The 13,011-nt window shown below is 39.3% G+C and overlaps 1 protein-coding gene across 2 annotated transcripts in view; it reads left to right on the forward strand.

Annotated features, from left to right (window-relative positions):
* The first annotated feature begins 3,787 nt into the window (after positions 1-3,787).
* vtcn1 (V-set domain containing T cell activation inhibitor 1) overlaps positions 3,788-13,011 on the forward strand; it is a 31,804-nt gene continuing 22,580 nt past the window's right edge. For both annotated transcript variants that reach the window (XM_008107695.3, XM_062974954.1), the window contains exons 1-2: positions 3,788-4,017; positions 5,208-5,317. In XM_008107695.3, the coding sequence (XP_008105902.2) occupies positions 5,248-5,317 (70 nt within the window). In that variant the 5' untranslated portion in view covers positions 3,788-4,017; positions 5,208-5,247. The remainder of the gene's footprint in view (positions 4,018-5,207; positions 5,318-13,011) is intronic.

Genomic DNA, 13,011 nt, shown 5'->3' on the forward strand with positions numbered 1-13,011 from the left:
CAGTGTGCCCTGGCCCGTCTGGCCTTTTCTAGCTGGCCAGACTGCAGCGGAGGTCCCTCCAGGCCGCAATCGCGGCCTGCAGGGACCTCCGCTGCAGACTGGCCAGCTAGAAAAGGCCAGACGGGCGAGCAGGAGTAGCGTGGGAGGCGGAGCCAGCTCTGGCGCCGCCCCCCCCGCCCAGAGTGCCTTGGCCCCGCCTCCCACGCACCGTGGGAGGCGGGGCCAGGGCACGCTGGGCGGGGGGGCCAGAGCTGGCCCCGCCTCCCACGCTACTCCCGCTCGCCCGTCTGGCCTTTTCTAGCTGGCCAGACTGCAGCGGAGGTCCCTCCAGGCCGCAATCGCGGCCTGCAGGGACCTCCGCTGCAGTCTGGCCAGCTAAAAAAGGCCAGACGGGCGAGCGGGAGTAGCGTGGGAGGTGGAGCCAGCTCTGGCGCCGCCGCCCCCCGCCCAGCGTGCCTTGGCCCTGCCTCCCACGCAGCGTGGGAGGCGGGGCCAGGGCATGCTGGGCGGGGGGGGCAGAGCTGGCCCCGCCTCCCACGCTACTCCCGCTCGCCCGTCTGGCGCGATTGCGGCCTGGAGGGACCTCCGCTGCAGTCTGGCCTGCTAGAAAAGGCCAGACGGGCGAGCGGGAGTAGCGTGGGAGGCGGGGCCAACTCTGGCGCCGCCCCCCCCGCCCAGCGTGCCCTGGCCCCGCCTCCCATGCTGCGTGGGAGGCGGGGCCAGGGCACGCTGGGCGGGGGGCGAGGCCAACTCTGGCCCCGCCCCCTCACTATTCGCCCTGGCCCCGCCTCCCACGCAGCGTGGGAGGCGGGGCCAGGGCACGCTGGGCGGGGCCAGGGCGCGGGAGGCGGGGCCGGTGGCGGGGGCGCTTTTCAGCACCCCCGCTTCACATTAAAAAATAGCTCCGGCCGGCCCTGCCTCCTGGACATGTTTGAACTTGTTAGTATTTTTTTCAATTGTGGTGCCTACAACTGACCACAAAGCAGAATAGTCATACATTTACTTCCCTCAGTCTCAATACTATACTTCTGTTGATGCCACCTAAAATCTCCCTGAATTTTTTTGGCCATCACATCACACTGTTGACTTGTGTTGATGATACTCTTTATTTGTCAGGTTTAAATTGGTCTTTTGATTAGAAATTTTCTCATTATGATTGTATAGCCACTGTACTTTATTGTTGTTTATGGATGGTGGTGGAAAAAGTTTTATTTTCTGCTATTACCACTTATTTTGTATTTAATATTTATTAATTGTTTTAACTGGTGATTAAAAAAATTATTCTGTGTTTAACTGAGAAGAAGCAGATATGATCTTCCTCATTATTATAATTATATATACAATATATTATAATTATAATTTTATTTATCTGCCTCTCCTCACAGCTTGAGGTGAAGCACAATGTAGTTTAAACAAATCACCATTAAATACATACAATGAAATGCATATATTAAATATATTACTATAAAATGCATATATTAAAATACCTGGTGCAAAGATTAAAATACAATATTAATATAATGTAAATTTAAAATTTGTGATTTGAAATTACCATAGTGTTATGGAATCTTGAAAGTTGTAGTTTAGTGAGGTATCAGCACTCTTTGGCCAAAAAAACTTACCAAAACATCCTATATGAAAGTGAGAATACCCTACAGATTATTAAGGCTGGATCTACACTATATAATCCAGATTGTCAAATCTGATAATCCAGATTAATTGCTTTGAACTGGATTATATGAGTCTACACTGCCATATAAGCTAATTCGAAGCAGATAATCTGGATTTTATATAACAGTGTAAAAGAGGCCTTTAAAGCCCCTGAGAAAAGCAGTGTAGATTGTGCCAAAGTTTTCCAAGTATTTTCACAAATACTGCTGTAAACAAAGAGTGTTTAGAATAATGTGCAGTTTTAAGAATAGCTTCTATTTTCTGTAATTTGATTTAAAAACAAAAACCTCTTCCAAGTGTTTCTGGCGTTTTCACATCTTCCTTTTTTTCATACTACAATACCTAAACTATATACTTCCCCTTTCAGGCTAAAATGCATGTAAACATCTTTTAAAATAAAATCTTAACCTGAAAAATTCAACCCAGACCTTTTGACTTTTTAGAGTAATTAAATTATTTGAAAAAAGTTAACACCACTCTTGAATCTCTAGAATTACCCATCCCATTTGACTGCATACAGAAAAAAACCTTTTCCCCAGAAAATCTATGATCTTTTGAAGCTCCAAAGTACGAATTCTTATTTTTTGTTTGAAATGTGTGTATGTATAAATAAAGGTTACACCTCAGAAACACTATTAAGTCTCCAGCAACTATGAAAACTAAATTATGATCAATTAATACTGATACCCTAAAACACCTCATCACTTAAAGGTGGGCTGCACACAGAAAACAATACAGCTGAGATGGTCAGACATGGGATGTGCTTAACAGTTCTTAAAGAATGGAAAAAGCTAAACAAATCCAGTTCATACTTAATGATGTTCAGGTAATATCTAATCGCTCTTTACCAGCCCCAAAAGATAACGAAAGAAACAGGTTTGTCAGTATTGGATGAAACAAGAGTATCCCTTTGATCAGATGATATTACCGATCAGATGATATCACTCAGGCCTCTTCTACATTGATATCCAGATTATCTCCTTTGAACTGGATTATATGAGTCCACACTGCCATATAATCCAGTTCGAAGCAGATAATCTGGATTTTATATAGCAGTGTAAAAGAGGCCTTTAAGGGCCCTGAGAAAAGCAGAAGCCGGAGTCTTTTATTCATTTATTTATAAAGTTCTGCTTGTTAATCCCTATAAGAAATCTGTTTGGCATATGAAATTATTCCTCTCACTATTGTAACGGATGTATAATTCACACCGGTTGAAATAGATGAAAAGCAGCAACAACTAATTAGTTGTTGCTGGTCTGGTCTAGCACAGCGTGCTAAACCACCAGCTATAGAAGATCCTGCTGACTGGAAGTTTGGCAGTTCAAGCCTGGGTTGGAGTGAGCTCCTGCTGTCAGCCCAGCTTCTGCTCACCTAGCAGTTTGAAAAAACTAAATAGACAAATAGGTACCACTTTGGCAGGAGAGAAAGGGCACCCTGAAAAATATGCTGGCAAAAATCCGACCAGGAAAGTTGTCCATGGACAACAGGTTCCTCAGCGTGAAAAATGAATCAAAAGCACCTCTCAATGGTCGAGTCGAGCACAGCCGGATACTGGAGATGAAAAGAAGCCTTGCCTCTGTTTATGTACTGTCTGTCTTTGTCAATTGTATAACGGCATTTAATGTTTTCCATATATGTACCTGTAATCTGCTCTGCGTCCCCTCGGTGAGATAGAGCGGAATATAAATATAGTATATTATTATTATTATTATTATTATTATTATTATTATTATTATTATTATTACAATTAAGTTACCTTTTTAAAAAAGACTTTATAATTAAATAGAATGGCTTGGTTTGTGACAGGTTATTCTTTTTTGGCAAATGAGATTTTTGCCAGCATATAGAAAGGGAAGCTCTTACTTATATGTGATGTAAACTTGTACAACATTGAAGGAAAGAAGAACGGAAAACAGCAACAATTGTGAATTTAAATACCTAACATGAGAATATTGGAGTGTGGTATGACTACATGTAGTAAGCCAGTCCAACATTATAGTCACTGTTTCTTTTTTAAAAACCATTTCAATAAAGTTCCCTAAGGATATTGCCTCTGTATCCTCAACTCAGCCTGCCTCTCTGCTGTTTTGTAAGTGAAACGGAAAGTGCCTTGTAGCTGGGAAGAGGGTGAAAGTGTGACTTTTTTGAAGGATGGAAAAGGGAAGTTGTGAGGGCGGTGACGTTTGGCTCATCTTAAAGCTCCGTAATTATCTTTCTGTACAATCACAGGTTAAGAATGATCAAGTGGTGGAGCTTTGTGATCATTGGCCCATGAGGATTAGTGCTCACTGAAGGATGAGACATCGCTTTGGAAACCAAGTCATTCATCTCAGGTTTCTGCTTATCGTAAGTTGACTATAAATGATCTTTCTTACTTCCTTCTCTTAGTTTGCTGGCTTCTGCAACACGTTGAATGGATAGTTTGTTTCTCATGCCATGGAAAAGTAAGAGGGGTTCAGTCCTTTTAATATTTTTTTTCTTTTCTGTGGACACTTTTGTTCTCCTTTTGTCCAGAGAGGAACTTGGTTATGCCATGAGATAACAAGGCTGGTAGATCAGGAAAGTTGGCATGGCAAGAAAAAACATCTGGCGGGGCCACTCTGTTCAGTCCAAATAGATGATTGCTTGTCCTCTCCTCTGTTTGCTAGCATTGCACTGAAGGATTTTAAATGTGGAAGGACACACACAAATTGCTTGTTCTAGCCTCTTGGTATGAAGCAGGGGTATTTGGAAGTCTTCAGCAGATTCTAAAGTGTCTTATATTAATTTGTTCCATTTATGAGCTTGATCCGTCGAGGTCCTTATCCTCACCCCAAACTTTAGCTCAAATCTGATATTTTATTCTAATTGGATTCATTAAATATGGTACTGTTCTTCCTTTCTGTTCTTGAAGAAGCTACTGACAAGTCCTGTTTCTTTATTTCCCCTTAAGTCTTTTAACTTTCCCCATATGCTCTTAATTTTAAATCCCTTATTCTGCCACTTTTACCTTTCCTACTTGGTTGATAATCTGATATGGTGAAATGGCAACTGAAAATAGCTCTTCTCCTCAAGACAGTCTGTTTCTTCTCTTGTACTCAAAGCTATTCTTATGACATACATTTTTGCCAGATGCAGCATCACACTGTTCTCTCATGCTCATTTTTAAAGCACCTAAATCCATTTGGGAATTTTTGGTTATTGTCACCAAAATCCATTTGCAAATGCTGTAATTCATCCTTGAACTCCCATCTCCTCCTGCTGTTTTTTAATTCTTCTTCCAAGCCTGATTATGTATTTTTTGTTTTGTGCTTTCTTCCACTACATATTCCCTTAGTGTTATAGTGTTCCTTAATGTTCAGATGGCAACGGGAAGCTTCACATACCTGTGCTTCAGTGCAAGTGAGCCTTATATTGAAGCACAACATGTTCATTTACAAGATTAATAAATAAAGATGGTGAGGGTTGTGAAACATGTCAGGCTGCATTGTTATTTAGATCAATCATTTTTACTGTCGCTTCCTGTAACTTATTGTTCTTTTACTGCTTCTACCCAGTTAGCATAAGGAAATAGTGCACACATTGAAGAATGAAGAAATGTTTTCCAGATCCAGTTTAAAGATGTTTCTCTGGCTTTTCCTTTGTGTACTCCAGTCTGATAGTTCAGGTAAGTACAATAACTCAATATGTGTTCAATATAATAAAAGCACACTCCTTGCCATTTCTTTGCTTACTTCCAATAAGAGCTGACACTTTTTGAAAAGTGGCAAGTACTGCAAATACTATTGCATTGAATGTTTTGGGTCGTCCAAACATTACTGGATTGCATAGTCTAGGTGTTACTGTTTGAATCATATTTTCTATTAATTGGGTAGAGAACATGACTAACCTTGAACTAATGAGTAGGATTAACTTAACCATTTACTAACAGTCTTCTGTTTGAAATATGGGGGTGAAATGGTGTGAATGGCATGTATTTTAAAAACATTTATTTTATATTAATTTCTGTTGATTTACAAATCTATATAAACAAGATACTTCTAAAGCACAAAAATCACGAAACATATAATATAAACAATGCCTATACGCTAGATGCAATATCTATAGTTATACTTTAATATAAAGCATTTTGCTCCAATCTATAATAATATCCCAGTTAATATGCTTGATTACAGAATCACTAGGCTTGTCATATGAACAAACGAGGACACTAGTAATGTTTTGGAATTGTTATATCAGCTACTATGTGTACATCCCAAACAATACTTTATATGGGAATGGGGTGCTCTAGGATACATCTTTGTGAACCAGTTTTGACCAGCTTGATATTTTGACTTGGACTGACATTCTGAACACCTCCATGGAAAGTTCAGGACAGACTGGCAAACATCTGAGAAACAAAGATCTAAAATGGAGTTTTATAAAGCCACACACGCTAAAAGGATGGACTGTCAGGAGACAGCTCTGGTTATCCCTAGCTACATGCCTTTGTTAATATTGTTATTAGGTAATGCCCCATGTGCCCATATTTTGAAAACTGGAAATGATGAGAACAAACAAAGCTGTAGCCTCACATTGACCAGAAAGGTCATGTGATGAGGCAAGCTGATAGAGATAAGGGGAACTATAAAACCATTGTTCTGATTGTTTTTTTTTATTCTTCTCTGTAAGCCTGAATTATTATTTTTCTCTTGATCCAACCAATACCTGTGTCAGTTTTTTAACCTGTCCTTGAATTCAGAGGCTGTTTTCCCCACCTGGCTCCTCCCAAATTCTTGTTATGGTCCATTTTGCATAGAATGGACCATAGAGAATGGACCATCTCTATGTAAACATAGGGATTGTAAATACTGTCATTCAGTTTTTTTAGTTATCTATAAGCATATGGTAGACCAAACTATATTGGAAAGGCATGTACTTAAAACAAAGTATTGTCAAAAGCCTATTTGATAAAAGAGCATTCCTACTCATGGGTACTGCTATGAAAATGGCTTGCTCTGAATGGATATGGAGTTAACTTCAGGAGTGTAGTATGGAAAGACTTTTCAAAAGCCAAATGGAAGGAAGAAAGTGTTATCTTCGTTAATCAGATCCCAAGTTGTTTGATGTTTTATACTGGTGTTCAGAAATGACCTATTACCAATTAGTTTCAATGGCTAAAATAGATGATCTTCTAACATATAGCTTATCACTAAGACCAACCTTGGTACCAGAGGACTCAAAAAGTAGCACATGTCATAATAATCTCTTTTTTTGAAAAACGATTCAAGAAATTTCACACCAGTAAACTTAACATTTGTTCCAGCTAAATTGTTAAAAAGGATCACTGGAGATAAAATTATTGAGTACTGTATATTAGAAGGTCATCTAGCTGAGGGAAAAAACAGTATGAGTTCTACAAAGGGAAATCCCACCTTGCTGACATGGTGGAATTTCCTGCTTCTTGGCAGGGGGTTGGACTGGATGGCCCATGAGGTCTCTTCCAACTCTACTATTCTATGATTCTATGAGAATGTATATGACCATGTGGATAAAATAATCTGGTTATTATACTGTATTTCTGCAAATCTAAGACACACTTTGGCCATATATAAATCTCAAAAAACGGGATATATCTTTGAATCGCAGGTGCTATATACTGTATGTGTGTGTTTATATCTAGCAAATGACAAATGTTCAACAGCCTTGGTTTAGTCATCTTGGATTCTAAGGAGAGTTTTACCAGATTTGTTCTAGGATCATTTATTTGTCTTTTTAGCTGTCCATGACATCTATGGAACTCTTCTCTATAACCAGATCTCAAATGGGTTGATTTTCTTCCTAGCAACTTCTTTCACTATCTAGCTTTCACAACCATACATAGAAATGGGAATATGATGGTGTGGGCCATCTGAACTTCAGTATTCAGTGATATATCTGTACACCTCAGGATCTTGTCTTCATCTAATACCTTGGGTGCAGTCTCCGTTCTGATTAATGACTGAACCAAGGTATGGGAAAACATGAATGTTTTCAGTGACTTTATCATCTACTTTAAAGTTATGTACATGTAAAATTATGGAATATAAAGTCACAATTTAAGATGTTATTTATGTCCCTGGTTGTTATATGGCCATTTGGATCATTTTACCAGATTATGAGAATTTTTGTTTTACTTTACTACCTACACCTGATCAAAAATGGCGTAATAAATCATTATTATTGTTATTATTCTTATTATTCTTATCATCATCATCATCATCATCATCATCATCATCTTAACAAAGAGATAACTCCAGAAAAGATTATTAGGTAATGAAGAAACAAATAAGTTTCTTAATGAGGCCTTTCCTTCACATATTAGACTTTCTCTTTGTTTCTCAAACAGAAACAAGTCTGTACTTGTATATGTTATTACAAGTACTTTCGTCATGTCCTTCTAATTCCAAGAGGATACACAGTTTTTGTCATGACCATTTAGCAAAAGTAGCCCTTCCTCTAATGCTGTCAATACCATACAACTTAATGTGATATAGCAAATATGCAGTTCAACCAGTGGTTATTGTACAGTGTTGTGATTTTTATATTGTTATTCTAAAGAGACACTGAAATGTCTGTTTTCAAAAAGTTCTGTTTCCCTCTTTGTTGAAAACATTGTAATGTAAAAGCAGAATAGACCACACACTAAACACGTCAGAGGAAGTTTTCAAGGTTAACCAAATAAATCCATGAAGCATATTTCTGTATATAAGAGGAAAGAGTAAAACATTTAAGCAATGAACATGTAAAGAATGAATACTGTTAGGTATCAAATGTTAAATGCTAAGGCCAAGTATGAAATTATGTATGAATATATATAATTAGTTTTTCTAAATGTGTATTAATTACACTGATAATCAATAATAATGAATTATTTGTCTGTCCATAACATTATTATTATTATTATTATTATTATTATTATTATTATTATTATTATTATTTCTAAGTATACTCTGCCTTTCTTCCAATAATGGGACTCAAAGAGGCTAACATATTAAAAACAATTTAAGTTCAGACGAATACAATTAAACAGTTTCCAAATTGAAACATTGAACATCAAAACTATTTAACCATGTTTAAACTACAAATTATTTTAAAATCCTCAAAACAGCACCACACAGAATTACCAACCCAATTCTCAAGGCTTGGAGGAACATATTTTTTTTACCTTCTCTCATTAGAAGAAGCAAGAATGTAATCATCCTGGCTTCTCTAGGGAGAGATCTGAGGTCTAGGAGCAGTCATTGAGAAGGCCCTCTCCCCTGTTCCACCAAATAGTCCTGAGAAAGTGGTGGAAAAGATTAATTTAGGGAGATATAGTCTCACAGGTAACCTGTTCTCAAGATGCATAAGATGTTCTAATTGCCCTTTCAGACAGGCCCAAAACACGGGACTTGTCTTGCTTTTACCTGAGGAGTCCAAATAACGACTTAGGGAACAGCAAATTAATCCAGAGAAAACTGGGTTTTCCCAGTTTGTTCTGGATTAATTAAACACCTGGAAAGATCTGGACCTTAAGCTAGGGCTGGATTTTTCCAGGTGCTGAGTCTGTGGGGATTGACTCCCATGAATGCTTCTGCAGCCCTGGGGGTCAATCCCCATAGCCATTCCAGTTCTTCAGGTCCTGAAGCCCAATAGAGTGGGAGGGCACCCACCCGGAGGGCACCCACCCCTTCCTCAGCCACCCATTTCCCCCAAAAACCTGCCTAGGGGGCTGCCAGCAGTATCTGGAGCTGTGGGGGACGCTCTTCCCTCTTCCCACCTCCTGACACATCATTTTCAAGTGGCAGGAGTACTCTATGGAGGGCCTGCCCTGCTGGCAGTCCTCTCTGGTATGTTTTAAGGATGGAAATGGGTAGCTGGCAGGATGCCATCCCTGTTCAACCTTTGTTTTACCTGGAATGGCATCTAGCCACCCCTTAAGGGAAAGCCCGGGATTTGGGTTGGGGGTGGGGACAGAAACCTGGTAAAAAGCGGGTTATTTTAACCCACCTCCTCCCAGGTTTCTGCCCTGTCTAGAAGTGCCCTAAGTCAAAACCAGCATTTTGAACTGTGCCTGGAAACTGACCAACAGTCAATGGAGCTTTTACAGCAGAGAAGTCATGTGCTCCCTGTAAAGATGAAATCTAGACACCTGAAATTTCATATTGAAATTAAAATGGATCTGGGTTCTAATGGGCTTAACTTTCATTAATTAAAATTTGAATCTGTTTTTCCAACTCTAGTCATTAGGTGGTAGACTTACAGAAACTTCTCTAACAAAAAAAACCAGATAATGTGGTAAGGAAAAAAGCACTTGTATGCATAAAAAAGCAGTAAGAGTACACTCAGAGAAGAAAGAAGCAATATGAGTAGGAGGAAAAGAAATAATGAAATGCAATTGAAAAGATGGGTACATATGTGAATATGTAATTAATAATTAATCAAACTGTGCACACACAACGTCCACTGGCGCTCTCACAAATGAAAAAGGGGATATCATATATATTCCTGCTATAGCATTCTATTTGGAATGTCAAAAACTCCAAAGGTCTCCCATTCCCTTGGAAATCTATTCTTTTTATACTTGTTTTGTTTTGCTTCATATGGACAGTCCGTGCAATAAAAATCTTCTAAATGCCAGAGAGAGGGGGAGGGAAGGAGGGTGTTTTGGTTAAATTATTGGACTTCATATATTTCACATAGTTCATGCCTGTGCTCATTTCATTCCAGTCATGTTTGATTCATATTCATCCTCCCGGGCAGTCGCTTTTAGCATATCTCATTGGACTGTCTGCTAAAGTTAGTGGTGGTTTGAAACGTTACAACAGGAGCAGACTGTCGAAATGTTTTGGCCTACAATTCCATTAACTCCACTCAACATACCCCAACAAAGGGTTGCGGAGTGGTATGGCCAAATCTTACCGACTTCTGACTTTCTATATGAAATGGATAAAATAGAACACTGGAGGCTTTGAGCTCTCCAAGGACATAATCACATCTCATATCAGAAAAGTACAGGTAAGGAAGACATGTTTATCAAGCACCTGAGCAATACCTCACTAGCAAACTGTTGCCATCTGGGTTGGTCATAATTGGCGCTGACCTGAACTGCTGGAAATCTGGCCCTGTAAGACTTAGAGTTTTACTTTTGCTCATATTGACACTCAGACTATAACTTAGGCCATGTCAACATAGACGAAATAAAATTTGTTGTCGAAGACTTTCATGGCCTTCTCCTTAAACCCACTGCAAACAGCCCACATGTCATACAGCCAGTTTTGCAGCAGAAGTGCTGCTTCCAGTCTTTGATCTGTTACAAGAAGAACTACACATTACTGCTGAGGTTCCAGGAAACTACAGGTGATCCTCCTGCTTTTGACTTGTGGACGATCAAGTGTCCACAATCAAAAAGATCCACAGCTATGTCACCAGCCAGAAGCAGTCCCCAGGCAGAGTCTTGCTGACAATATGGCTTCTAGTGATTATATGGCTGGGCTCGCTACTGTGAACTCACCAGAAGCAACATTGCCAATGAGACTCTGCTTTTGACCAACAAAAGAGCAGCCCCATCTCCGAGGAAGACAGGCATTGGTTCCGATGCACTGACTGCTTGACTGACCATCTGGAAAACAAGGTGGTTTTGGGGTGATCCCATGCTGTATCTTATACAACTTTGAAACAGAGTTCTCTGGAGTATTTTTGCTGGTGTAGCAGAGCAAATTGGAAGTGCTGACACATCTTAGAGAATAAGTAGAGATCCTATGTGCATTACTGTCTTCTATTTCAAAGGTAGTCAGAGACTAATTATTTCTTTGAAGGCATTATATATTTGAAGAGCTGATTTGACTCCAGTTTAAAGATAAGGAAGGGAGAAGTTAGGAGGGGGCCTGAATTTTATCTGTCTACCTGGACAACAGACTGAACAAGCACGTCAGTCAAGAAGTCATTGTGTGTGTGTGTTTGGGGAGGGATAAATCACATTTTTATTTAAATTGCAGCCATTAAGTAGAAACAAAATCTACACTTTCATCTGGAATGTGCAGACTTTATGTAAATCTGTACTCTCTATTGTTCATTTTTGGGTGGTGCAGTTCTGCTTTTTTGATAATGCAATAAGTCAACACCCTAGGAAAACAGTGGAGGAGGTTTCTGGGTTCTTTGCATAGAAACCTAGTTGTGCTGTTCCTTTTATGATGAAGCAATGCATAAAATTTCCAGGAAATAGCCAAATTGGTCTCTAGCAGCAAAGAGAACGTAAAGTCTTGTGAGATCTTAAGTTTAACTGGTTTTATTTGGTATAAGCTTTTGTGTATTCCAAATTAATGCAAAAGAAAAAAAAACTAAAACAAAACGAAAATACCAACTGGTAATTATTACTTGAAACTCTTGCATACTGAAAGCAAACTCTTTACAGTGACCACATACCACAAAATATTTCTCACTCTTCCTTCTAGCCAATCTCATAGTCTTTACAACACACTAGACATGGGATGTGACTTGAACTACATTCTAGAAATGATTGTTTGTGATGATGACAGCTTTTCTCATTCATAACTTAGTCCTGTGCTGACATTATATCACCGGGAGTCATGGGGTTTTCACAGCTACGACCATACACGCTATTTTGTACTTTGGTTCTACTAGTATAATGACTGCGGTGTGACTCTGCTTCAAGCTTATAACAGCAGAGAACAAAATCAGTGAGGTCTGAAGTGACGAGCGTTCTTTCTGTGGCTAACCAAAAGCTTGAAGAAGGTGGGCTTCAATTCCCCGAACCCCCTCACCATGTAGCTTGGGACTTAAAGGGTTATACAGTGTTCCCTCACTACTTCGCAGTTCACTTTTCGCGGATTCACTGTTTTGTGGTTTTTCAATAAACTCTAAAAGAATATTATATAAATCATAAAAAATTAAAATTTACAGCCTAAGGAAGGGAGGAAGGAGAAGCTGAAGGGAGAAAAAAGGAGCCCAAGCAGCAACAGGAAGCGATTTATGAATACACGATTGGTTGATAAAGACTTAAAATAGTGTATAACTACTAAAATAATATATAAATATTAAAATAAAGTGTCCCTACTTCACGGATTTTCACTTATTGTGGGTGATCCTGGAACCTGACCCCCGGGATAAGTGAGGGAACACTTTAGTTCAAAAACAAACTTTCTCGAACTATGCTTTTAAGAGATTTACATATTTTACAGGCGCATGCACATGAAGACTGATATCCTAAATGTTTGTAACTTTTGTAAAATTGTAACTTCCTAATTCTGATCCTCAGGCTCACTATGCAGACCTCTCTGTCCTCACAATTACACATTGCTATTATAAAGTAATAGCCAGAAGAATGTTAGATTGCAGCTG

Source organism: Anolis carolinensis, chromosome 3 (genome assembly GCF_035594765.1).
Source record: "Anolis carolinensis isolate JA03-04 chromosome 3, rAnoCar3.1.pri, whole genome shotgun sequence".
NCBI lineage: Eukaryota > Metazoa > Chordata > Lepidosauria > Squamata > Dactyloidae > Anolis > Anolis carolinensis.